The sequence below is a fragment of the Orcinus orca genome, chromosome 1 (genome assembly GCF_937001465.1).
Source record: "Orcinus orca chromosome 1, mOrcOrc1.1, whole genome shotgun sequence".
Lineage (NCBI taxonomy): Eukaryota > Metazoa > Chordata > Mammalia > Artiodactyla > Delphinidae > Orcinus > Orcinus orca.
The window spans coordinates 54,277,609-54,305,085 of NC_064559.1; the positions used below are offsets into that span (position 1 = coordinate 54,277,609).

A 27,477-nucleotide genomic window follows, 5' to 3' on the forward strand; every position below is an offset into this window, starting at 1 on the left:
GATGGCGATCATAAATAGAGCTCACTTGGGTTGAGCTTACAACTAGTGACAAATGGGAATTACCTTTTAAGTGACCCAGAGCATGACCTCAGCTCCTAATTATCTAGCAGGAAGCCAGACCCTATTTCTTTTTTTTTTAATCTTATTTTATTTATTTTTTTATACAACAGCTTCTTATTAGTCATCAATTTTATACACATCAGTGTGTACATGTCAGTCCAGACCCTATTTCTTATACGATCATTTTCCTAAACTAGATACTTTCTATGAAGAATTTTACTGCCTTATGACAGTAAAGTCACTGAGCAAGGAAGTTTCTACCAATGTTTCACTGAAAACACCCTTTTCCCAGCAGGAAAGGCTAGTCAGTAATAAGGTCAACCTAGTCTCTAGGTTGGGGCATGACCTTCAAGGGTTCTTCATGTGGCTTCACTAAGTGAAGGCTAGTTCTCATTCATCTTTCCTCCAACATCCATCCTCCTTTCCTGATGCCAAACATAAATCCTATCCATTTCTTCATTTCCTTCTTCCACAGTCATTTATTAATTAATACCACAATCTGGTGTTCGATGCTAAAGAAACAAAAAGATCTAGGCTCAGAATCTATTTTCAAGAACTTTATAATCAGATTTCATGAATTTATCAAATCAGACAACTTATCTTAAGCCCTTACTAAATAGCTGGTCTAGGCACTGGGGGCAAAATTCCCCTGCCTCATGGAGATTATATTTAAGCAGGGGTGACAAAGCAAAAAAGTAGCAAAATAAGTAATATTTCAGATAGTGACATATGTTATGGAGACATATAAGCAGGGAAATGGTTTAGGAAGGCAGGGGGTAGAATTTCAACTAGAGTGGGCAGAGAGGAAGGAGAAGGAGGAAAGCACACAGATATCTGGAGGTGGTCCATTCCAATAGAGGAGCCGCAGTGCAGACATCCTTGGCGTGTTTGAAGAAGAGAAAGGAGGCTCCTCTGGTGAGAAAGATGATGAGAAGGAAAGGAACAGGAGAGGAGCTCTGAGAGGCTGTGGGGAAGATCCTGTAATGCTTGGTCATCAGAGTAGGCAATGGGATTCTGCTAGGGACTGGGATGGGAAGCCCTGGAAAACTTTGGGCAGAAGAATGACATGATCAGACTTAATGTTACAGGATCGTTCTGTCTACTTTGTTGAGCATGGACTCCAAATATTGGGTCCAAGGTGGAAGTGGGAAGACTGATTAGAAAGCTATGGCAATACAGAGGAAAGATGATATTGTTTTCAACTAGAATGATCAGGATATAGGTGATGAGAAGTGGTCCAATTCTAAATTATTTTGATGGTAGAACTAAAAGGATTTGCTAAATGGATTGGATGTGGAGCATGAGAGAAAGAAGAGTTCTTCCAGCCTTATCCTATATTGTGAAAAGCGATGTATAGAGGTGTGTCCAAAGTGCTTAGCTGAAGCAAGACCACCTAGGTCAGCTAAGCAAGACCACCTAGTTCAACTGCTTGTGATTTTTCCCTGGCAGACCCTAGCAGCCTATGTGAAGGTAAAGGAAAAGCAGAAGATGGAGCAAGCTACTTGAGGACACTAGCAATGGGCCGCGTAGATCAGGTTAAGTAGAAAAGGATGTAAATACAGGACTGATGCCTGGAGTGAACGAAGATGTCAAGGGACTTGGGGTTTCTGTCATTGAAGAACAGATTTGGTAGCAATAAGAAGTATAGGAACCATGAAAAGAGGTTGTGTTCACCGTACATATGTGATATTTGGATTTATTATTTCAGAGATGGAGAAGTTCTCAGCCCAGTGCTTGGCTTTGATGATGGGGGAGTCTCTAGACTTAAGCAGGCCTTTCATTTTGGCAGTGAAGTCACCCAAAATGGTGATAAGAAATGAGGTGGAGAAGATAACCAGATGCTAGATGCTGCCATGTCTGGAGAAGCATAGTTAGGAAGTGAGTGGTGGGAAATAGAAAGAGACAGGTAAGATTTTAAAGTGGACGGACTTTTACATATATTGAGAGAAAACATTGTTTTCGGGGAGGCGGCTCTTTTCTGGTGTATGAGAAGGATCCCTCAATACTGGAGAAGGTGTCATGCAGGTTTCAGCCAACGCAGGGGTATGGAGGGAAGGAAGAGTGCGTTCCAAGGTCAAGGGTGAACGGAGAGTTGGTTGCCACGTAACAGTGTTGGTCCCAGAGGAAGTAAGAAAGTTTTGAGAGAATGGATGAGTATAGAACAGTGGTGCTCAAAGTGTGGTCCAGACAAGCAGCATCAGCCTCCCCTTGGAACTTGTTAGATATGCCAGTTCTCAGGTTCCAGCTGAGACCTATTGGATCAGGAACTCCAGTGGGAACCAGAAATCTGTGCTTTCACAAGGCTTTCAGCTTGTGAATCAAGTTTAATTCTCAAGTTTGAGAATCATTGGTGTGAAGGAAGCACAGAGCAGCATGGGGAGAGAAGGGTAGGGGAGAGGACAGACAGACTTGGAGGATGGGGGAAAGCGGCTTTGCAATTTGGACAGTGCTTAGAATGACAAAAATATAAAGCCAGTTGGGATTCATTGTCCTCAAGTTTTCACGTGGAATTCTATGGTCAGTTACTTCAGTGTGGGGACAGACTGGGGTTTCAGGTAGCTCCCCCCGAAATAATGTAAATGATGACTTAGGACCTCCGTTCAGGAGACTTTTGTTACAGCAGCCAAGGAAGCCATTGGCAGAAGGTATAGGTGCTTCCCAGGATTCTTATTTCATAGGAAAAAGAGCAACCACTGCTGGGGGATAAGAAAGCTCCCTTCTGCCCCTGGAGTCACTCCTCTCATTTAAATAAGACTATTTCCCCACTCTTGGACTCTTGTGTTTCAGCCTCTCTCTGTGTCATGGCATTGGGAAAAGCATGATCTAGTAGAGAACCAGTAACAGGAATTTTAAAAAATAATATCTGCTATTGCCCACCTCTCCCCCTCACTCACTTCCAGACACCATGGCTTATTGCTGCTTTCAGGTCTGCTGCCCACCATAGCTGGGGGGCCTCCGTGCTGGCATTTCCTCTCCCTCCTATGCTGTGCCCCAGATATCCTCACAGATCGTTCTCTCCCCTCCTCCAAGCCATGGCTTGAATGGCATCTTTTCAGTGACACCCCTCTATTTAAAATTGCAATGCCCCATGCAGCACTCCCAATGCTCCTTCTCCTGTTTTACTTTTCCCCACTTTCTAGCACACTGTATATTACTTATTTATTATGTGTATTGCTTAGCTGAATGTGTCCTACCACCAGACTGTAAGGGTCATAGGATGAGGACTTTTTGTCAAAGTTTCTCCCTGGTGTAGCCAAGTACCTAGAAAAATGTCAAGCATGTGGTAAGCACTCAGTAAAAATATTTACGGAATGAATTAATGAATAAAAGTGTACTTGCTTTGTCCAGACATCATGCTAAAGAAATGCTTTACATTCGATATCACTCTTAGCCTCACAATAACCTTGGAAGATATGTGTTATTAACCATCACTGAACAGACAAGGAAACTAAAACCCAGAGAGGTTAAGTAACATGTCCAAGGCCACACAGCTAGTGTAGTGGAGCCCAACTCCATTTGATGTCATGGTGCCTATTCCTTTTTTTTTTTTTTTAACATCTTTATTGGAGTATAATTGCTTTACAATGGTGTGTTAGTTTCTGCTTTATAACAAAGTGAATCAGTTATACATATACATATGTTCCCATATTTCTTCCCTCTTGCGTCTCCCTCCCTTCCACCCTCCCTATCCCACCCCTCTAGGTGATCACAAAGCACCGAGCTGATCTCCCTGTGCTATGCGGCTGCTTCCCACTAGCTATCTATTGTACGTTTGGTAGTGTATATGTGTCCATGCCACTCTCTCCCTTTGTCACAGCTTACCCTTCCCCCTCCCCATATCCTCAAGTCCATTCTCTAGTAGGTCTGTGTCTTTATTCCCATCTTACCCCTAGTTTCTTCATGACCTTTTTTTTTTTTAGATTCCATATATATGTGTTAGCATACGGTATTTGTCTTTCTCTTTCTGACTTACTTCACTCTGTATGACAGACTCTAGGTCCATCCACCTCACTACAAATAACTCAATTTCGTTTCTTTTTATGGCTGAGTAATATTCCACTATATATATGCGCCACATCTTCTTTATCCATTCATCTGTTGATGGACACTTAGGTTGTTTCCATCTCCGGGCTATTGTAAATAGAGCTGCAATGAACATTTTGGTACATGACTCTTTTTTGAATTTTGGTTTTCTCAGGGTATATGCCCAGTAGTGGGATTGCTGGGTCGTATGGTAGTTCTATTTGTAGTTTTTTAAGGAACCTCCATACTGTTCCCCATAGTGGCTGTACCAATTCACATTCCCCATGGTGCCTATTCTTAACCATACTTTTGGATCTGAAGCCTTCAGTCCCAGCCCTGTTCATTTATTCTGATGCCCGAGAGATATTGGCTCCCTTCTCTTTTTTCTTTTTTGTGATGAAGCTGTGTATGTAGACACCCTGCCATCTCTTCACCTGCATTTTAACTATTCCTGAACACCATGCATGTCAAAGAGAGGGAAGACAGATACCTGTTTTGGAAAACTCGAGACTTCTGTGAAGCTGAAAGCTGGGTTAAATGATAATCAAAAATATCTTATAGTCTAACTTTCTTTGAGTTAGTGAATTCTTGAGATGCTATGAAAGCTAATGAAATAATATCCATAAATTCCCTCATTGGAGATAGGAGGGGCCAGAAATATTCGGTCTCCAGGAGCCTAGCGTGTAGATTTTTCTGAATATAATATCCCGTTTACCGATGAAGGCTTTTAAGCACACCCTGGTGTTAGATTATCTTGGTTTTAGGAGATTTATGGTAGAAACTGGGACTATCCCGCCTGGTCTCAGGCACAAATGCTTCTGCTAACGGGAAGCATTAGCCTACTCTAGCTGGATATTACTATTGTGTTAGGAGAATAGTAAATATGCCAGAAAACACCTTCTCAGTCATCACTGTTGCTCAGCAGACTGTCACAACCAGGGCCTTAGGCCTGTGATGCTATGTCCCATCACTGGAAATAAGAACAGATTGACAGCAGTAAAAGGATAAGAGAAGGGACCCCTGGGCTTCCCTCGGGGCGCAGTGGTTGAGAGTCCGCCTGCCGGTGCAGGGGACATGGGTTCGTACCCCGGTCCGGGAGGATCCCACATGCCGCGGAACGGCTGGACCCGTGAGCCATGGCCACTGAGCCTGCGTGTCCGGAGCCTGTGCTCCCCAAAGGGAGAGGCCACAACAGTGAGAGGCCCGTGTACCACAAAAAAAAAAAAAGAGAAGGAACCCTGAACCTCCCTGTCTGGGCTCTGGTCTATTCACCTGCGTTTCTGCACTGCTGGTCATTCTTCTCTAAGTACGTACTCCCTGCCTCCCAGTGAACAAGCACAGCTCTTAGAATAGTCCTTCTGCTTCTTTCCATTTCTACTCCAGAAATGACAGACTCCCTGCATATCTACTAGGACTCTCTCTTACTTGGAATTTATGGGCCAGCCAGGGCAATGTCCTTTACCAGAAATAGTCACCCCAGAAAGCATCCCCCAAGACCCTGCCTCCTGTATCTTAAATTGGTTAAACACTACCATCCCCTGAGCAGGTGCAAAAGAGCAATGGAAGATAGAGTTTTAAAGCTTGACTCCAGCCCACACTGGCTATATGACCTTGGGCAGGTAACCTGGCCTCATTTGTAGCACAAAGACATTCATATTCATTGTGCAGTGGTGGTATGAGGATTAGAATTCACACATGTAAAGTTCTTGGCAATCAGTAGGATGTTAATACATAAATACCAGAGCTCTTTATATTCTATATAATTTTTATTTATATTCTTTCTATTCTATATAATAAATACCAGAGATCTTTATAGTCTAAATCACTGTCCACTTTATCTCTTGATCTTATTTTAACAACCTGAGAATTTTAAAGTCCTGAAAATCTGAATGGATTTCTCAGCTGAAATTATTTTTATTGCAGCTTAAAGATGCTGGTTACAAGGGTTTAATTGCTAAAGGGTTGGTACAACCCAGGTCTGGAGATATATCACCAGAAACCCTCCACCAAAGTGGATTCAAATGACTGCCAAGGTCATAAATTTCACTCACTTAGCTAACATTTTTTGATCTATTATTTTGTCTGGCCTTATTCTTGCCACTCAGGACACTGGGGAAGTGAGGTCTGGCTCCTGTTTTCATAGGCAATGGGCAAGATAGACAAAAAGGGAAATTATTGCAATGCTTGGGCAGAGTAGAGGTAGAAATTTTATTCATTCCAACCCAGGAAACTCTTAAAATGATGACTCAGTCATCGCCAGCAGCCTTGAATTCACTTGGAGTAGTGACAAGGGATCAGGGCCTTTAGGCTGACAGGGGGTCAAGTGGGCAAAGTCTGGCTTAGAAGCCTGTAGACTTAGTCTCTTCATCCCCTGATTTAACACTGGATCTGAGAAAAAGCTCTCCAGATCTCAGTTCCCAGCTGTTTAGAAAGAAAATGTCAACAAATCTCCTTTCTGACAGGTTTAATGAGAAAATATTTAATGATAAAGTGCTTTGAGCTCCACAGGAAAAAATGCCAAGGCTACACAAATTCATTGCCCCTTTGCCACATCACCAAGTTCAATCTTAGCAATGTATACCTTGGAGGCAGAAATATAAGAGGTATAAATTAAGCCAAAAGATCACTCGTTTGGAACTGCAGAATGCACTGGATTCAACGTACATGTCAGCACAGATCTGCAAGCTTGCCTTCTTACCTGTCTGGGTGGCCCTAGCTAAAAGACCCGCATTCCTGCAGTCAAGGGGCTAGGTTGCTCTTGGCACTGTGGCTACTCCAGGTTCTTCACGTTGCTGGAGGCGTAACCTGACAGTTCCTGACCTCATCCCTGAGCCGAAGGCTGCTCCCCGCTGCCCAGGGCTGCCCCATTGCTTTTGCAGGACTCACTTTGTACCCAAGCATGCAGCCTAGAGGTGCAGGGGAGTTAATGCCTCATGGGGGCAAATGTGAAAAGTCCCCATGGACCAATCCTGAATGGGAGCTGGATATAAAGTCTTCTTCTGTTCTTCCCCAGATGGACCAGTGAGGATCCAATAGCTTCATACATCCTCTCCGGCGAAACATAGCCATCAGCTCCTTAGAGCATTTTCTTATATCCACTCTGCCTCCTTTCTTGCCTCATTTCTCTCTATCCTCCGTCCTGCTTCTCTGGGAATGCATTTGCCAGTACAGTATCAATCTATGTGCTCTTGCCTCAGGTTCTGTATTATTAGGAAACATGGGTGAAGACAAAGAATATTATCACCTAAGTTGACCTTAGAGAGATTCTATTTGAAGCCTTTCATTGTATAGAAGAGAAAACTGAAACCTGATAGGGCAGTAGGTTCAGTATTCTTTGAGTAATATCACACACACACACACACACACACACACACACACACACACACACACACACACGCATGTATATATACACACACATATACATGCATATACACACCTATGTGCCTGTATTTATAATCATTTATGTATATGTGTATATATATATATATATATACATGTGTGTGTATATATATGTGTGTGTGTGTGTATATATATATATGTGTATATATATATATATATGTATAATCTTACTTATTGGCCTTTTCTCCCATCCTCAGAAATAGCAGACAAGATCTACAATCTCTTCAATGGCTATACCAGTGGGAAGGAGCAGCAGACCGCCTACAACACCCTCCTGGATCTGGGTTCCCCCACTCTCCATCGAGTCCTCTACCACTATAACCAGCATTACGAGAGTTTTGGAGAATTCACCTGGCGGTGTGAGGATGAATTAGGCCCCAGGTAAGCAGTAAACTTCATTATCTCTGTTAAAGACCTCAGCTTTTTGAAATTTTGTACCTCTTCCACTATAATACTGCCTTCATGAATTTGCAGATATCCTGGGTGAGCTTAGCTGCTGTAAGTCCTGTGCTTCTAGACAGCTCAGTTCATACTGATTAGTTATGGATAAGCTGTATTTATGCTGTATTTAAGTCAAGCCATGAATGCATTTCCTGAACTCTGAAAAAACCTTTGCCCTTGAGTTGTTTTACCCCCTCCTTATCATGCTGACACAGCATTCCAAAGGCTAAACTGTAGGAGCCCAAAGCTTAGTCTTTTGAAAGAAAATTAGGAATTTTATTGAAGAGGTTATCCAAAAATATTTACTGCATACGAACTTTACATATGTTATATGCATTATACAGACGTATTTCGAGCTAAATTCTACATTCTCTTGAAAGGCAGAATGGGGGTAGCCAATGACCCATCTTGACATCTAACCTGGCCAAAGTTAGGATAATGTAGTGTTTGCCAACTTGCCCTGGCCCCAAGGCTACAACTTCCCAATACTCAGTACTCCTGCTTTTAGGTTATATAGCCCAGATAGAGTTCTTGGAAAGAGAGGAATGGGAAGAATGCATAGAGATAACACCTTTCCTTTGTTCCATTCAACATGGCTGTGTATTGCTGCTCTGAGAAGAGAAGGTTTCTCTAGAAATACTAAGATTTTCAGATAAACACAGTGAAGAGGCTTTTCACGTGGAATGTCCCCAAACTTATATGTCTCCAAACTATTTAGGAGTTCATAAAGAAAAAAAAATAGGGGAAGGAAGGAAGGGAGGGAGGGAAGGAAAGAAAGAAGAGAAAGAAAGAGAGGAAAAAAATAAATGAAGAAAATCAGTACAGTAGGATCCTCGGGCACTCAGAATTCTTGCTGTCCTGCCAAAAGGGATCGATAAAAGCATCACCCGAAAGTCATCCCATTTGTCTGATATCTGATCAATTGGAAAGGAGACTTAGTCTCAGGACGCCTCGTATGACCTGAATTTATAAACTTTTCTAGAAGACCATTGTACAGGACATCCCCCGCCCTGCTACCTATTTTCTTACTTTTGAAGAAAGGAGAAAATTTAGGATTACCTTCCTAAAATAAAATGATTTTATGTGTAAGGTCAGGAAGAATCTGCATTCCATAAATTATTTCCCGAAGTTTATAAAGGTTGGTTATTCTTGGGCAAACAGATGCCATGGCTATGGACAGGACACAGAGGGAAATATATAAGGGGGCTTTAATTTGTTCTGTCTCAATTTTGGTAAAAAGCAAACCCTGGGTTAGAAGGTAGATATGTATTAAGAAATAGCCTCCCTGCTCCATACCTTACCATCACTCCTGTCCTTATTATTACTCATACCTAATATCATCCCCTCTCTCCAGCTCTCTCCCCAATTCCCTTCATGCTCTCTCCTCCCTCCTTCTGACATTTATTGAGTACATATATGCAGTTCTTTGTCAAGGAGCATAAATGTCACAATTTGAATAGCACTAACATTGCATACATCATCTTGACTTCCAAGGGAATTTGAACTGCTTTTAAAATTTCTCTCTTGTAACTCAAGAGTCAGAAGGAAAATTGGTTAATGAAGAAAGTGCACAGGGGAAAAAAATTCCGATCTCATTGTAAAGTAAGGCCTGCTGCTGACTTGACACTGTCTTCTCAAAAAGAGAAGACTCTCAGGAGTCTTCCCAGGAGATGCTTTCATGTGTAATACTGGTTTTTTAAGGCTATATATTAGGGGGGAAAATTGTAGTTTCATTAGCTTGTGGAAAATCAAGTTTCGCTTTTCAGTGTCATGGATCTGGGGGAGAACCACAGGAAACAAGAAGTCTCCTGCCTTGAGATACTTCACCACTTTGGAGTTAGTTGTGAGAATAAATAGAAAAGGGTCAGAGGGTACATACGCCCTGCAAGCAAGCAGAAAGTATTCCCTTGCTTCAGTTAAATCCAATTCCATTAAAATTCATGGAAGCCTCCATGAGAGTTGAAATACCTTGAGGACAGCCTTGGTCGCGTTGCTCTTAAGAAAGAAGAAGGCTCTGAGATGGTCAAGGACATACCCAAATTAATTATTATCTTTTTTAAAAAAGGGAGCAATGAAAATAGCCACAAAAAACTCTATGGGCTAATTAAATCCATTTGTTTGAAAGGATGGCTAGGATGTGTTCCTTTATCCATTTCTTCAAGATGAGGCAGATGCTGCCCTTTACTCTTTCTTCTCTCCCCCTTCGTCCACATCCCAAGAATGTGTCAACAGCTAATGACATGCAGCAGGATAGATTAAGAGGAAGGCCACCAAAGTCCCTGTTGATGACGACTTTTGGAAAGCCTGCTTGGCCGAACGGCAGAGGCTGATGGGCAGAGAAGAGGCAATCTGCATAAGGTGTGACTTAGTCGGCAGAGTGTTTGTTTGATCTTCTCTGACCCACCATTGCAGTGGGAGAAAACTTGACTGGCCTCCGATGACCTCACACTCTCTGGGTCCCTTGACTTTGCTGCCACAGCTCAACACCTTGCTTCCAACGTCCGTCATCCCCGCCCGTCTCTCGCTTGCCCTCCTAGGAATGCGGTGAGCTCACCCCTTGTGATGCTCGTAGCCAGGACGGAAGAAGAGGCATGAAATGAATGTGCTTCTTGTTCTTGAGAGCTCATTCTAAACTTGGTGAAGAAACTTCCAGTTTCTGGAAAGAATTGTTGATTGAATTAGAAAAGAGATGCTTCCTCACGTGTGAAGTTAGCCTAGCAGTTGATAAATACTGCAAGGGGTCCTGTTCATTGAACTTTCCAGAACAGATTTTAGAGCCTTACGTGGGCTTGTTGGAATAAGAGACTATTCTTTCATGGGTCTCTGGTCACCCATGGTTTTTTGAAGAAGGGAAAGAACACAGCTAAATGAGGGGATCCCCGTTCCTTCACTTATCCTAAGTGTTCAGAGTCAAAGCCAGTGCGGGCTGAGAACTGGCCATCTGGCAGTCCCATCTCTAACACCAGAAGTGGATGCCAAGAAGAGGCCGTACACCGGTGAGCTAGATCCTGGCGACAGCCCGCTTCCCCAAGCTATGCGCAGGGGGTCTCACACCCTATTCTTGGCCCAGTGGGTCACTCCTTTACAGTGTGTGTGAACTTGGGGAGACCTTGCCCTCCTCTTCCCATTCTCTCAGGGATCTGCAAAAGCTCAGGTGCCCTCTCATCACCTCGTCTTCTTCCCACTCTTTGGATGGGGTCTCAGGGGTCTCAATGGCACTAGCCTCCTGACTTTCCGAGGGAGACTGCAGAACAGAGCAGGAGCGCACCTGGGGGTTAACTAGGTGCTGCGTGCCACTGGGAGTCTGCATTTCCCAAAGAATGACCCTATGTCGATATGCACTGAGGGCACTATTGTTCGTGCCCTTATTACACTATAATTACCTTCATACAGGCATAATGAATTACACTTGATACCCCCAAAGTGCAATATATTGGCAGCTTCTACTCAGTTCAGAAATACCCTTGAATCCAGTCAGACACATTATTTGTCATTTAATGGTGATAAATGACTGGCTTTAAAGTAAATTGATCTGATTTGTCAGCTCTATGATTTGAAAAGAGCATAAATCCCCACTAAAGTATGTCATTTTCTCTTCCTTATTTGTCCTTATTGCATTTTGTTTCTTTGTTTCCATTTTGGTGCCCTACTTTGCTCGTCCGTCCTTATTAATTAATTATTTCATTCATTCATTCATTCTTCCATTCATTCATTCATTCTTCCATTCATTCATTCATTTTCTTGACAAGTATTTATGGAGGTTCCCCCTCTTCTAAGTGCCAACCATGGAACAGTAAGCAAAATAAACGGGGCTCTTCCCTCTTGAAGTTTAAAGTCTCACACTGTTTACCTTTCCTGCCTTCTCTTCTTTCTAACCTAAGCATCCTCCATGCTTGATCCGTAGGAAAGCTGGCCTCATCCTTTCTCAGCTTGGGGATCTCAGCAATTGGTGCAATGGACTCCTTCAGGAACCCAAGATAAGCTTGCGACGCAGCTCCCTTAAGTACCTGGGCTGCCGCTACAGCGAGATCAAGCCCTACGGACTTGACTGGTCAGAGCTTAGCCGGGACCTTAGGAAGACGTGTGAGGAGCAGACCCTGAGCATCCCTTACAACGATTATGGGGACAGCAAAGACATCTAGCGCCATGATGCCAGAGAGCAGCTGCCAGAAGGAAGCAGGAGAGAGGAGGGGAAATGTCTGGGTTGGTGTGTGGATTTTTAATGTTTTTAAGGGAACGTTCAAACCTCCACAGGCAACATCTAAACTAGGGAGAAGGTGATCCTTGCTTCCTGCAGAACTTCTCGGGTATCATGTTCTCCATCTGTGTGGTCAGTAAGCCTGCTAGCCAGGGCTTCCTAAATTTCTTCTTAGGGAATTACTTTGGGGCTTGTTTTGCGGTTAATTTGTTTCGTTCATTTTTTGTCCAAGAGGTTCATCAAAATGCTCGGGTTCTGCCATGCTTCTCATGAAAGGGCCATTAGGTTGGTGCACTCTGTGCTCACTGAGTTCCTATGTCCCTTGCACCTGGGGACAGAGATGAGGCCAGAAAGTTGTAGAGTGGCCTCAGACCCCAGCCTCAGATGTCCTAGGGAAGCTCTCACACTAAGAGCCTAAGCTCTGCTCACAGAGAACAACAGCAGGAAAACTGGGAAGGTGGCCCCTGTGTAGGTCTCATGGTTTCCGCCCCCGGCCTTCTGATTGCTATCTTCACACTGCAAAGGTGAACTTCGCCTCCATTATGGGCCCCGGTCGGCCTCCTGGATTTTTAAGGGAATTAAATCTCCTTCTGGAAGAACTCTGCCTTCTCCTCTGAACAATATATCTTTAAGAGGCAATAAAATGCTACCTGTCTAATGCACCTGCAGAGCAGTCTACCTGGGAGTCTGGTTAGCAGTCCATGTTCTCGAAAAAAAAATGTAGTTTCTTCTTTTAAAAAGCTCCTGTACCTCCAGGGTGAACTTCTGCAGACCAGTAGTGCACGTCGCATGCCCGGATTCTCTGTGGTGTCTGCGCCGCTTACCTTGCACAGATCCGTCCTGGCTGATGTACGCTCTGGTCAGGACGGGTCAAGGCCTCCATGTCAGTGTTTTAGTGAACTCAAGTTATTACCCATCACAAAACACTTCCGTCCATTCTCCCCTTTGCCAAATTTGCTTAGTTATGTTGCTAGTTTTGCAAATCATTTCTCTGGGTGAGGATTCCATTTTCACCCCCCATCTAGTTGCCAGGAGCAGCAGAGGTTCTGTGTAGGTGAGCTCCCCTGACCACAGGTAAGGGCCAGGCCACTGCTTCTGCCCCGCTCCCCGAGCATTGGCACTGGCACAAGTGGGGACCTGGCCAACGGGAAGTCCAGCCTCTCAGAAAGAGCTCTGCAGGGCCCTGTGGACCAGCAATGGCCTTAATTGTCCTCACACACCTCAGAGGCCTGAACACACACGTTCAGCCACCCTGCCTTTGACCAGGGCTCCTCATTTGGAAACACAAGAGAAAGGTCAGGAAGGAGATGCAGAATCTATAAGGCCTGTCATTGAGCCCTACTGAATTTTTTCTAAGTGGTTAGAATGACAGAGCTTGTTTATTGAGGGCTTACTGTGTGCCAGATGCTGCTCTAAGCGCTTGACGTATCGCTGAATTCTAGCAACAGCTCGTTTCTTACCTACCTGAACCACCATTTGAATTCAGGCTGTCGGACTCCAGAGCACAGGATTGTAACCCCTCGCCCTCCTCAGCTCTGCTTTCCATGTTGCCTGGACGCGCAGCTCTCCCTGGCCCCTGCCTCCGTGGCACAGATATGCCTGCAGTGCGTTGCAGTGGGAGGAGGGCACAGTGCATCCTAACCCTGCAGCCGGGGCATCCTTTGGGACCACGGATCTGCAGCACAAGCCTTCTCCCCGCCAGTGCCTGAGAGTGAGCCTGTGGCAGGGCTGCAAGCACAGGTGACCTCACGCCCCTCTCTGCATCTTTCTGCAGACAGATGGAAAGACAGTATATCGACTCTGGAATGCAGCCCCCTCAGTTCCAGAGCAAAGGCTGGCAGAAAACTGAGACCCACCAATGCCGGGCGGTGGGTGAAATGCCTCAGAAGCCAGTGTCTCACCTTGACCGAAGAGGAAGGGGTACAGGAGGCAGCAGTTGGGACCCCAGCCAATGGGGCGGGGCCTTGGTGAGAGCTGGTTTTGCCGCTGCTACTCCTTTATTCAAGTCTGTACAGAAAGCTGGATCTGCACAGCAGAGGACCAGGACCTTGGGCCAGAGAGGGGGGCCAGGGAGTGGCATCAGGGACACCGTTCCCTGTCCCTCCTCTGTGTTATTAAAAAAAGAAAGCACGCTCACGCTTTCCCTCCCTCCTCCCGTCTCCCCCCAGGTCCATCCTCATCTTTGTCTACTTCTCCTGCCTGATACCCTTCCTCCTTAGCCCTGTCCTTCTCCCTCCATGACCCTCTCCCTCCTTCAGTGTGCCCTGTGCCCTCCACACATACACACAGTATGTGCACACATGCACGCACAACACACACTACACACAGTATATACACACACTGCCCACACAAAACACACACTACCCACACTGTACACACTCGACAGAGTATATACACATATTACACACACCAGACACATGCACACACTACACACACACTGCATGTGCACACACTACACACACGCTCTACAAACTGCACAGTGTATACACATACTACACACACACAACACACACACTACACACTCTACACACAGTATATACACATACTACATGCACAGTATACACACTGTACCTATGTACACACACACACACACTATAGACTCTACACATTTACACACTACACAAATACAAACTATAGGCACACACACTATACACATACAGACTGTGTGCACACACCCTATATGTATACTGTACACACTACACATAGGCACACACACCACACTACATACTACACGCAGCCACAGATGTACACACTACACACACACACTCTACATCCACAGTGTATACACGCACACTACACACACACTGTACACACACTATACACACTACACAGAATATACACACACACAATATACAGACACACACTATATATACACAGTCTACACACACACTACAGACACACACATTACATACACAAACTACACACACACACTCTATACACACACATACATACTGTACACACAACCTCTATGCCTGGGTCCCACCTACTTTCAAGTTAAAAATAAGGCCAATATGAATGGAGTAGGAGAGAGTGCTCGGGCCCCCTGAGGATTTCACTCGAGGATTTTGCCCAAGGAAGGCAAGCTCGCTCACACCCCGACGACACTGCCCACAGTTTGACTGCAGGAACCCATTCTGACTAGAAGGGTGACGGACGGGGCCACTATTAAACCTCAACTTTCCAAGCTGCCAAACAGGTCTTAAGGGAGTTGCTTATACCCACCAACACTCTGCCAGCCCTGGGATCCCACGAGGCCACTGGTGTTTCCTCCTGAATGGACATGGCCCACTGTAATAGCACTAGACCCTTAACGGAGTGTGCGGTTGTCTTCCGTGGAGTTTGGTCCGTTCATTACTTTCAGTTAATCGCACTTCTTGATATTTGAAAATGTTCTATTAAAAAACTGAGTGTGAAAAAAAACCACTTTACTACTATAGAAGGAAGGGAGAGTATAGTGTGACCAACTTCAGGTATAGCAGTATTGTTTAAAAGAGAATCATTGTACGATTATACAAATGGAATAATCAACTAAATAATAAACAAAGCTGTCAGTAAGTGTCGGGTGTGTGGATGTTACCGGTGTCTTTTAATAATCGGAGTGATCTGGTTAGACCAACTGGGGAATTATTAAAGCTTTAAATGTTATACTTTAGATTCTGTTGATACATACATAGGTCTTATAGCCCATCATCTTAAGTAAAAAAAAACTTAAATCCTTCACAGCAAATTATAAGCTTATTGTTAGGTACTAGCTATTCTCATCTTCTTTCTACCATCGCCAAATAATTGGCCAATGAAATGTATTTATTGCACATCTGCTGCATTTCAGACACTGTGCGTGGTGCGGGAGATACACTGGGTGGTAGGACAAGCTTGTTCTCCGTCACCGAGAATGGCATTTTATAGGGAAAGTTAGACATTGAACCCATCATTACAAGGGTGACAAGAACTATGACAGAGACATACAGGACTCTATGGGAGTTGCTGAAATTTGTATGTTGGGCATCTAAGAATAATGTTGCAAAAGGCCCTGCCTGACACATTCTTATCTTGCATTCTGTAGAGGCATTTGGGAGAGGCTGGCTATTATGAACTGTAGCTCAGAACCTCCATCTTTTCTGCCCCCTCTCTACAATGTAACTTTAAATAGATGTTATCTGTGCTGCCACCAGCGCATGTGATTCCCTTTAAATTCTTCAATAGCCAGCTATTCAGTGCCTAGGCGCTAGTTGGCCCTCTTGAAAAGTAACCGTGACAGTTCTGGTCTGTGCGTGCAAGTGAGAATTATTAAAAGAAGACAGACTGGCAGTTTTAAAAGACGGCCCCATAAATTCTTCGACACGCCTCCCAACTAGAATGGTGTTCTACTGCCTCTGCCCTTGAATCTGGGCAGGATGATGACTGTTTTGACCAATAGATGAGAATGGAAGTGAAACTCTCTGACTTCCAAGTCTGAGTCATAAAAGGCCTTGGGGCTTCTGCCTTTCTCTCTGGAACTCTTACTCTTGGAGAAGAAATCTGAGGCCACCGTGCTGGGGCCACCATGCTGGAGACGTCACATGTAAGCACTCTGGGCCACTGTCCCAGCTGAGCCCAGCCTTCCAGACATTCCAGCTAAGGCACCAGACACATGAATGAAGATGTCTTGGCCCCTCGAGACCCGTCCCTCTGCCAGCTGCACACCACCCAGCGACCTCTATCAATGTCACATGGAAGAGGAGAATCACCTGCCAAGCCCCGCCTGAATTCCTGGCCCTGAAAATTATGCAACACAATAAAATGGTTATTGCTTTAAGCCACTGTGGGGATTGGTCTGCTAAATAAAGGGGATCGGATGAGAGCTCAACGGTGTCTATTCCACCCAGCCAGTGACGGAGCATCTGAGTTTCTGTCCCGGGTGTGAATTCACCGTGAAAAGAAGAGGTGATTTTCCCCGGGCTGGGCTACGTAAGCATAACGTCCCTCTCACCACCTTGCAGCAGTGAATCTCTGCTGCAACAGAGAAGAGCAAAACAGAAGACTGGATGCTTCACCCCAATACCTCTCAGAGGGCGAACCTCAGGAACTTAGTGGAAGCCCTGGGAAGGGGGACAGTTGTTCCAGGGCCAGCAAAAAAAAAAAAAAAAAAAAAAAAGAGAGAAAGGAGAAGACAATTGGGGACAAAATTGGAATAGTAGAAGAGAAGGGTTTCTTCTAATTATTTTGCTTTTCTGCCCCTTTGCACTTGGAACCTCCTGGATGTGAATATGTACATCCCACACTTAAAGTGGGCCAGGCACCGTGCTAAACACTATAACTGCAGGCTCATCCTCAATCTTCATGCAATCCTGTGAACTGGATACTCTCAGGAAAGAGGAAGCAGAATCTCAGAGATTTTATACAACTTGCCCCAGTTCACAGGGAAGTAGAAGTAAGACCTCTCAACCAAGGGCTGTCTGACTCTAACCATTACACCATCCTGCCTCCGCCATTCATGAGTTGGCTTCTCATTGAGTTTCCTAGAAAGGGAAGAACTCCCACTGAGATTTTTTACACATCACTGGCTGGTTACCCTATGTCAGACCATAAAAGAGAATGTGGCTGGATCAATGCAAACCTACCACGATTAGGAAAACAACTCAGGGTGCATAGCTTGTTTCCAAGCTTGTTTGCTTGTCTGTTTGGCTTGTTTTTTGTCTGTCCCGTGAGGATAATGCAGAGTCAAGAAAAAGCGTGACTCGAGCTCTATCTGCTGAACGTAGCCTTGTGTTGGCTTTTCATGGTTCTTTTGCCCTGTTCTCTGTGCTCTGCATGCATCCTTGGTAACACCCAATACTTGAGTGAGATCTTGGGAAACAAAAACCTCCTGCCCTTCAGGACAGCATAGCTTGTGATGTTGATCCAGGACCCAGCCTGATTTTGATAACCTACTGGCTCCCAGCCCTGTTTCCATCACCACCTCCTTTCTCATTGTCATTTCAAGTGAACCAATGAATGAGCAGCTTAGTGTCAAATGAAACCTCAGTGTTATATAGAACAGCTGACAATTTCTCTTGATACATGTGGGACTCCAGGCTTTGGCTCATGTCTGCACTATTCTAAAGTGAGGGGGAAAAAAACCCCTCTTTGTGCCAGGGCTTTGCAGTGTGTGCTGTAATTGAATTGATTCCTGTAGGAATGCACAGGTTTTGATATCTTGTTTCTTCACCAAAACTGCCTTTTCTTAGAGTTCATGAATATGTTCACACAGCGCTACCCGTTAGTGTAATTGATTTCTTACTCCCTCTCCCAGGAAGAAAACCTCAGCCATATTCTGCGCTTAATAATTAGGAGCAACTTCCTTTGTTCAGAAATATTCAAATGTCAGGTAACCCTGAGGCCTTTGCTGTCCAACGAGTCAGACAGTGTTCTGTGACCTGCTGGCTTAGAGATGAAACCGTCTCCTGCCATGTCCTTGTGGTGTCCCGGGACCTAAGAGCCTGTCGATAAGACACGGTTGGACATGCCTTCACCGCCATTTTGCCCCAGTGACTGTTGAGTGTAACTTGGTAATGCCCATACTACTCAAAAGCCAACTGCCTCTTTGTCCTCAGATCCATTCCCCAGCCTTCTGCTGCTCTGCTCTGTGTCACAGAGAGCTGGCTCTTGCAAGCTACATTTTCCACACAGCCTTGCCAACAGGCTTCCAGCCCGTGGGACAATGGCAGGCACTTGTGGAAGATTGGAGGACAGGGAGAGGAAGGAAACCAGTGTATTTCTTCCTCTCTCTGACTGGATGGTGTCGTTAGCATCTTCTTTGTGGTTCCAGCTGCCTCTCTGGCCTCAGAACTCCTCCAGCAAACTCCTGCCATGCTTTCAGCTCCCTTTAGGTGGCTCCAAGTCCTGAGTTTTAGTAACATGGTCTTATCTCCTCAAAGCAGGAGCTTCCCGCCGTTGCCAATCTTTGGGTTGGCCCACGATTTTTCACATGCCCTTTCTGTTATTCCAAAGCCTTTCTAATTAGTTTTCCATTTTGAATTTTCTCTATTGAATTATCTAAAATGTGTTCTGCTTTCCTAACTGGGTCTTAACTAATACGTACTTCAAACTAAAAATTATTACATATCATATGACATAAAAGTTTTATAACTCTTTAGGATCTGAATGACAATCTGGAACGTAAATTCTGATGACAAAAGTAAAGAAATTTCCATAAACTTGAAGGTAGATCGCAAGGATGGCGAATGGGTTTTCACTTGAGTGCTAAATTTGTAGTGTAGTGGCTGCCTGTGATTTTTTTATTTTCTTTTTTTCTTTGGCTGCATTGGGTCTTTGTTGTTGCGTGCAGGCTTTCTCTAGTTGCAGCGAGTGGGGGCTACTCTTCGTTGCGGTGTGCGGGCTTCTCATTGCAGTGGCTTCTCTTGTTGCAGAGCACAGGCTCTAGGCTTACGGGCTTCAGTAGTTGCAGCACGCAGGCTCAGTAGTTGCAGCACGTGGGCTCAGTAGTTGCAGCACATGGACCCTAGAGCACATGGGCTTCAGTAGTTGTGGTGCGTGGGCTCTAGGGCACGCGAGCTCAGTAGTTGTGGCTCATCGGCTCTAGAGCACAGGCTCAGTAGTTGTGGCACACAGGCTTAGTTGCTCCGCGGCATGTGGGATCCTCCCAGTTCAGGGATAAAACCCACATCCCCTGCATTGGCAGGCGGATTCCCAACTACTACACCACGAGGGAAGTCCCACTGCCTGTGATTTGAAAAGGATTCTGAGACTGGATCTGTATCTGGCCAGAAAGAGTGGTGAGATGAGTGATGAATGCCTAACATGGATATGGAAATGCTGAATGGCAAAATGTGTGCCATGCATTTGTCTTCCCTAACTTATAGAAAAAGAATAGACACAGAATACCTAAAATCAGGACTATACAGGAAGATCACTTATGTATGCACCGTAATATAATATAATAATGTCATATAGCTTATGACATATACAAAAGTGAATATAGATTCATTGTGCAATGATAATGGAAATAGAGTGAGAACAAAAAACACATTTCTGAAACCTCTGGCCCCATTACTATGTGATCACTTTCACAGCTTTTTATTTATGTTTTCTGAACTGTCTTTTTTCATTTCTAAATCTGTATTTTAAGATAGTGTTAATGGTGTTAATTTGGTATCTTAGGTGGCAGGAAACAAAGGATTTCCAAGTCTCCATCTGTTTCTGCCTCTTGAACAGTGTGTCAGTGAAGATGCAGTCAAGATTTCCACAGAGAGAATTTAATGTAGGGAATTGGTTAAAAGATACTAGAGGAGCAAAAGAGCAAGACTATTTGAAATACTGAGATAACACAGAGGTATGAATAATTGCAGGAAGCAGCCACCCTTCTTGGACTCAGAGAACAAAGGGAGGAAACAGAAAGTGGGTTTCCTCAAGGAGAGGCCATTTGCTTGGTGATGGAGTTTCTTTGTGAGAACATAATAGAGCTGGTCCTTCAAGGGCACAAAGATGACAGAGACTAGAACCAACTGCTGCCGCCACGGTAAAGAGCCATTACATGAAACTGACAAAAAAGAACAAGTTTGCAGTGTTTCAACAGCAGCATCACAAAGCAGAGGACAAGAGGGTGGGTTTCAGCAGAGAGACAGTAGCTTAATAACTGGCACAAGTGGCCTGGAGATTAAACGAGGTAATGCTTTGGAGGCGCTTAGCACAATGCCTGGAACACACCTGGTAAGTGCTCCACAGTATTGGTGCTCCCTGGCTGTCTTTACTGTTCTTAGACACTGAAATGGAGCCACATGTGCCACAGCCATTTATCCTTTCCCAGTAGCTTTTTCTTGACAACATGATAGGGTAGCAAGAAAACATGTTTCAAGTTTATACTATGCATTCTTTTTTCCCTGTGGTTTTTTTTAGGTAACACTGGTTTATAACATTGCACGTCTCATGTGTACAACATTATATTTCAACTTCTGTATATACTACAACGTGCTATCTTTGAAACTGAACTTTCTCTAAGAGGTGTTACCATTTTATGTGAGATTTGTCACTGAAGACGTTGTTGTTTTTAATAGCGAGTAACACTGATCGATTGCTTCTTATGTGCCAGGCACCAGCTAATCACTCTGACATGGCTTCTCTTGTCTAATTCTCCCAACAAGCCTGTGGACAGATACTGTTCATATCTACATTCTACAGATGAGGAAGGTTGGAAATCTTAAGTAACTGTCCCAAGGCCGTAAGGTAGGTAAGTGTGGGAGCCAGAGTGCACCCTTTTTACTGCTCTCCGATGCTGCAGTGTGTCCCACCTAAATCACCCCGGGATTTGGAACCTACGTGACATCAACAGGGTGATTCAACTAAACCAACAGCAAAACTTGACTGAACATGTTTTTTTGGTCTGTTGTTTCTCTTTGTTTTGTTTTGCCGATGGGGGAGGTCGGGGTTTCCTTGTACGCAGCAGAACCGACAAACGAGACTTGGCGATCCTTACATGTCCACGTCTTGCTGCTTCTTCCTGGTATTCGGCACAGCGTCAGTCCCTGCTGTGGAGAAGGCGTGGCTAGGGAGCTGGGCCTATGCACTTTCAAGGATTCTTGTGACGTGAGTTTATTGGCATGCATGGAAATGGAATTCCTCCCATGTCTGATCTCACTGACTTTTGTGTCTCTCCTGGCGTAAAAGTCATTCCCACCCTCCAGCCTGGTCGTATTCTCAGGCAGACCGTTCCAACGATGCAGATGTCTCTACAGTTCTAGAACGGAAGCGTTCAACCACACCCATGGATCTACTGTGCCTACACCGCGGTAACCCCTGACCAAGGTCAGTCTAAAGCACCTCAGGTCTCTGGACCTTCCTCACTCTCGGGTATCAGACAGGGGACGATGTTTTGATCCTCACCCTGTAGCTTCCATGTCCCTTGGCGACTAGGAAGGAATCTGAAGAGACCCACAGTAGAGGTGTTGGCGATGGAGCTGACTGGTGTGGGGCAAGGAGAGGGGAACATAAAGAAAGGGCATTTGGCTGCCACAGTAATACCAGCAGACACTCACAGGAGAGGGTGTAGCCCAGAACTTAACAAAGTGCCACTGGGTTTGAGCAGCCGCTGGAATGTCTGAGGGGAGCTTCACTCCTCCCCACAGAGCCTGGGCTGAGGCCACGAGCAAGGAGTGCCCTAGCTCTCAGGACTCCTCAGGACGAAGACAGGCACGGAAAAGACAAGCTGACTTCCCAGGTGTGGGTTTTCCTCTCCCCCGGGCACAGCACGGGGACCTCCCAGAAGAAATTTGGAAAACTCCACAAAAAGCCAAGAGAGACTTGATCTACAAATTATTGTTTTTTCCCCAAAAATTCTGAGCTGGACGTTCTTCAGGGAATGAGCAGGCACTTTGAAAGTTCTTCCCCGCAAAAGTTCACTTCTGTCTTTTCCTTTGCTGCCTGCCCTTCTCCAGCGTGGTATTCTCATTGTGGGCATGGACCTGGGATCTCAAAACCCTCACGGTTGGATCAAACAGAAGACAGATCCGTGGTGTGTGTTAGCCACGGGAATGGGCAGCAGTGGGTTGAAGAGGCGAGTCTGGAAAGACGCTGGCGCCGGGAGAGATAAGACCACAAGGACAGTGAGGGGGTGGGACTGGCATGACTTGAAGAGCTGGTGTTGGGGAGCACACAAGAGCCTGAGGTCAAGGCGGGGTCTGTGTCTGAAGCCCAGCGCTTAGATGAGGCTCCACGAGCCAGGAGATTCATAAAATCCTGATAATAATGAGGTAGTGTGGACAACTGCTGGCCAAGTTGTTTATGAGGAAGGAGGCCTGGAACTCCCTTCTAGAGCCTGGAAAAGATATTGCCAGAATCTGATCTTGCCTTCACCTCCAGGTCTTGCCAGACTCAACCCTTCTCCAGATTCAACTCTTTCCTGTCCGATTTCCTCTTCCCTGAAGCCTTAACTAGCTCAGGGGAAACTCTTGTCTGAGCTATAGCATGAATGGAAACTGGAAACAAGTGGTGAAATTTTAAGTACACCTGAAATGGTAATAGGAAGGTACAGGGCATTTCAATGGAAAAGAAGGAAGGAAATTCTTTCACTAATAAATATTTATTATTAATAAGTATTTATTGAACTCCAGCCGTGCTATGGGAAAGAAACTCACACGGAACACTTTGTATACCAAGTGCTTTCAAGGGTTACTAAGGTTACCCTATCGAGTGCTCATAATAGTCCTGCAAATATAAACTCATCCCCACTTTATAAACGGGCCCTAAAAGACTCATCTGCCCAACATCTCCTTGAACTGGGAGTCCACACTAGGTCTTCAGTCTGAGGTCTGTACTCTCCGAACGATCGAGATGAATACATAAATGCCTACAATTTCTACCAAAATTTACTTTGAGACAGTCAAGTCCTGATGCCTTGGTACCTCCAGGAATGTCATTTACATCTAGAGGAAACCTTGTTACTCTCCCCAAGCCATGATCCTTGCCTGGGGCCCTCTTTACTTCATGAAGGTAAATTGTCTAAAACTACAATTAGTATGGGTGGATCCAGTTTGCTTATTCGTGAGTATGCTGCCCAGGCAGAGCCCCAGGACATGCTCTGGCATCAACATGACCCTCTAAAATTGTGAGTAAATTACATTTCTTGATGACATAGTTTAAACAATTTTTTCCTCCCCTTAATACTTGGAATCAGGGTCACATTCTAACTATTTAATCTGGGGCCTCGAACTGGCACGTAGCATGGCTTTAAATGAAATTATATTTAAAACATAGCCAAAGGTTCATAGAACACTTAATTGCATGTGAGCATGTGAGTGTGTGTATATGGGTGTGTGTGTGTGTGTGTGTGTGTGTGTGTGTGTGTGAGAGAGAGAGAGAGAGAGAGGGAGAGAGAGAGAGAGAGAGGAATACCCATTAGAATAATTCACATCCCAGGCCAGAAAGTATGTGGAAAACTCAAAAGCCAGCCAATCACCATCCCCACTACTCTGTTCCTCCTGTACCAGGGATACTTCTATTGATCTCGGGTAGTAATACTTCTAATCACCATTTTAAAAGTGCCTCCATGGGGACTTCCCTGGTGGCGCAGTGGTTGAGAATCTGCCTGCCCATGCAGGGGACACGGGTTCGAGCCCTGGTCCAGGAAGCTCCCACATGCCACGGAGCAACTAAGCCCGTGTGCCACAACTACTGAGCCTGTGCTCTAGAGCCTGCGAGCCACAACTACTGAAGCCCACATGCCTAGAGCCCATGTTCCACAACAAGAGAAGCCACCGCAATGAGAAGCCCGCATACCGCAACGAAGAGTATTCCCCGCTCGCCGCAACTAGAGAAAGCCCGTGTACAGCAACGAAGACCCAACGCAACCAAAAATAAATAAATTTATAAAAAAGAGGAAGAAAAAAGTGCCTCCATGGAAGGCACTTCATGATTATCGTAGTAAACCTGCATGAAAATTCTCTAAGTTAGGAATTATTCCATTTTACAGATGGGAAAGTTGAGTCTTAAGCCACTAAATAACTTGCTCAAGGTCAATTCACTTCGTCTCAGGTGAGGTTGTCTCTTAGATTCTCAATCTTGCCTAATCGACAGTTGCTACTTCTTCCTAATCCATGTGGACTACACATCTAAAACCAAAATGTGCACATCTTAGCTGAGCTAAAGCACACCTCAACATAAAACTGACCGACACACCCTGACTTCAATGGTCAGCTTCAAAATGAGTCATTTTGAAACTATGCACTCACAACCCAGTCTTCTGTGTTGGCCCTGTGTTATCCTTGCTCAGACTATTGTTAAAGAACCAGTCAAAGCATAAAACTCGAGTGTCCACAGACCCACGCACCCACCTCCAACCCCAAACGCAACATCTTCTTTTCTTTTGATTCTCACATTCCCAGAATCAGGATTGGGATTCAATTCAGCAAATTTTAAGGTTTTATTCAGGCAAGACACTGTGCAAGGCAGTGTCAGAGATCCAAAATCAAGTAAGATGGTGTTTGTAGGGCCACAATGTAGAGATGTAAAGTGGTGTCTCGCCCGAGGCTGCCTGGTCCAGGGGGTGAATATGGCCAGAAATCCAGCCCGTGCTATACGTTTCAAGCCATGCTCTCTGACATTGGTTTGCTTTCACTCAGATGAAGGGGAGCTTTTTTTAAATTTCTCAGGAAAGGTATCGCATGGTCTCGTGGAGCCCTGAGTTCACCTGGCTTCGAAGAGTTTACGATTGAATAGGAGGGAAAGACAAGAACACAGATAACAAAACATCAGTCCATCAGGTTGGTGATCCTGGGGGAGGACGATACGGAGCCATGGACACAGTAAATCTCATCGGATGGGGGAGGAAGCACAGCTTCACGGAACTGGAGGACACGAGAGGGGACTGGGAAATGAGCAGCTTTGGGGCATGTGGAGATGGAGGGAGGGCATCCAGGTCCGGGATTAGCACAAGCAGAAGCAGGAGCCTCAGGGGCTGTGGGCGCATCCTCTCTGACTGGAAGGCAGGGGCAGGGGGTGGTGTGGGGCCGGGGAGGACCACTAGTTCGGAAGCAGCGGGAAGCCAGTGTAACAGGTTGGCTGTGCTGAGAGTGGTTTGATCCTTCAGGACAGGCAGACACCGTGAGCTCCTTTCCCTGAGTCCCGGGTGACCGGACGAGAGGTGTGCTACAGGAGGAATGATGTGGAAGGCTCGTGCCAACGGACTGCTGGGGAAGAGACAGGAGAAGGGACCTGGCTTGGTGACGTTACCATGGCAGTTGAGGACGTGATGGCAGCCCAAGCGGGGGTGAGAGGAAGGCAAACCGAAAGGAGGAGGATGGATGTGAGAGCAAGCACAGGCGATGGATTATGTGCAGGTACAGAGAAGCTGGTGTGGGAAACAATTTCCCTCCAAGGAAAAGCCAGAGAGTCCTTACCGTGGCTAAGGAGACCCTCTGTGACCCTCCCCATCCCCCAGCCCTCTCTGCCCTCACCTGCATCCCTCGCTCTGCTCTTCTGCAGACAACACTAAGCTCTCTCCCACCTCACTTCTGCTGCTCCCTGTTCTGGCTCACTCTCCCCCCAGGTATTCACGGGGCAGCTGACTTCCTGCTATTGAGAAGTATTCACAGACCTTCCCTATAGAAACTAGCACTTACCCACCCCGGACCCCCTTTACCCCACTTACTGCACCTTAGTTTTCTTTGTAGCACTCTTCACTGTATAGTCTGTCTCCACCAATGTCTTTCCAAATAAGGAGCTTTGTTTTGTTCACTGCCGTATCCCTAGCACCTGGCACAGAATAGGTGCTCAATAAGTATTTATTGATATCACCAGCTATTTGGGTATTTTTTTGCTTCATTCAAGTCAGAACAGTCCAGATGTAAAATGTGTAGCCCTGGGAGACAGTGATTTCCTTAATACTAGACTGATTCACAGTTAGGCAGGACAACCCATGGTAGGAAATGTTATGTGAATAATTCAGTCTCTTGGAGACCCTTTCAAGCCTGAGAACCTATAAATCTAAGTACTGTGCTTTATGTGTGTGGTTCCCCCGGAGAGGGAGCATTCTGTCAGAGCATAGAGGGTTAACGCATAGACCCTAGAACCAGACTCCGAGGGTCTAAATCAGGGCTCTGCCACTTATTAGCTGTGCCACCTTGGGCATTTCTGTACCTCTCTGAATACTTCTCATGTCTCATCTTTTTTTTTTTTTTTTTTTTTATCTTTTTTTGCGGTACGCGGGCCTCTCACTGTTGTGGCCTCTCCCGTTGCGGAGCACAGGCTCTGGACGTGCAGGCTCAGTGGCCATGGCTCACGGGCCCAGCCGCTCCACGGCATGTGGGATCTTCCCGGACCGGGGCACGAACCCGTGTCCCCTGCATCGGCAGGCGGACTCTCAACCACTGCGCCACCAGGGAAGCCCTCATGTCTCATATTTAAGTGTTTTACTGCTCCTCAGTCATGGTCTGACTTCTCAAAGTTAAGGTCCCTTTAGCAGGTTACCTGGCAAAGTAGAGAAGTCAAGAGCAGTGTTGAGTTCATGAGCACTATTTCCTAGGACATTTGCAGAAACTGTAGGAACTCTCTTACGGATCATTCTAAAGGTTATTGATTTGCTACCAGCAAAATCATTCTTTGGAAATTGTGTCCTAACACAACTTGGCTTTACTATTCAGAAAGCACTCCGAACTGCACATGTCGAGTTGTGATATGGGAACTTTCTTGAGCTCTGATAGCCTTTTGTGAGATTTAAATATGTGACTTCTCAGAGTACAAATATTTTTTACAAAGCAGCTGCCTTCAGATAGCAGTTATCTCCTGGAGAGGAAAGGCAAATTGATACAACATGATTGGCAGTCATTAAAAAGTCAATACTCTCCTTTTATTTATTTATTCTCTGCATTTGAATAAGTGACTTTTGT

General features: G+C 45.3%; 1 protein-coding gene across 5 annotated transcripts in view; it reads left to right on the forward strand.

Annotated features, from left to right (window-relative positions):
* ASTN1 (astrotactin 1) overlaps positions 1–15,681 on the forward strand; it is a 326,481-nt gene extending 310,800 nt beyond the window's left edge. For 4 of the 5 annotated variants that reach the window (XM_049715380.1, XM_049715367.1, XM_033428142.2 and 1 more), the window contains 2 exons: positions 7,680–7,863; positions 11,828–15,681. In XM_049715380.1, coding sequence (XP_049571337.1) covers positions 7,680–7,863; positions 11,828–12,065 — 422 coding nt within the window. In that variant the 3' untranslated portion in view covers positions 12,066–15,681. Of the gene's footprint in view, positions 1–7,679; positions 7,878–11,827 lie in introns of those variants that run through there. The other variant, XM_049715388.1, reaches the window with a different exon arrangement.
* The last annotated feature ends 11,796 nt before the right edge of the window (positions 15,682–27,477 follow it).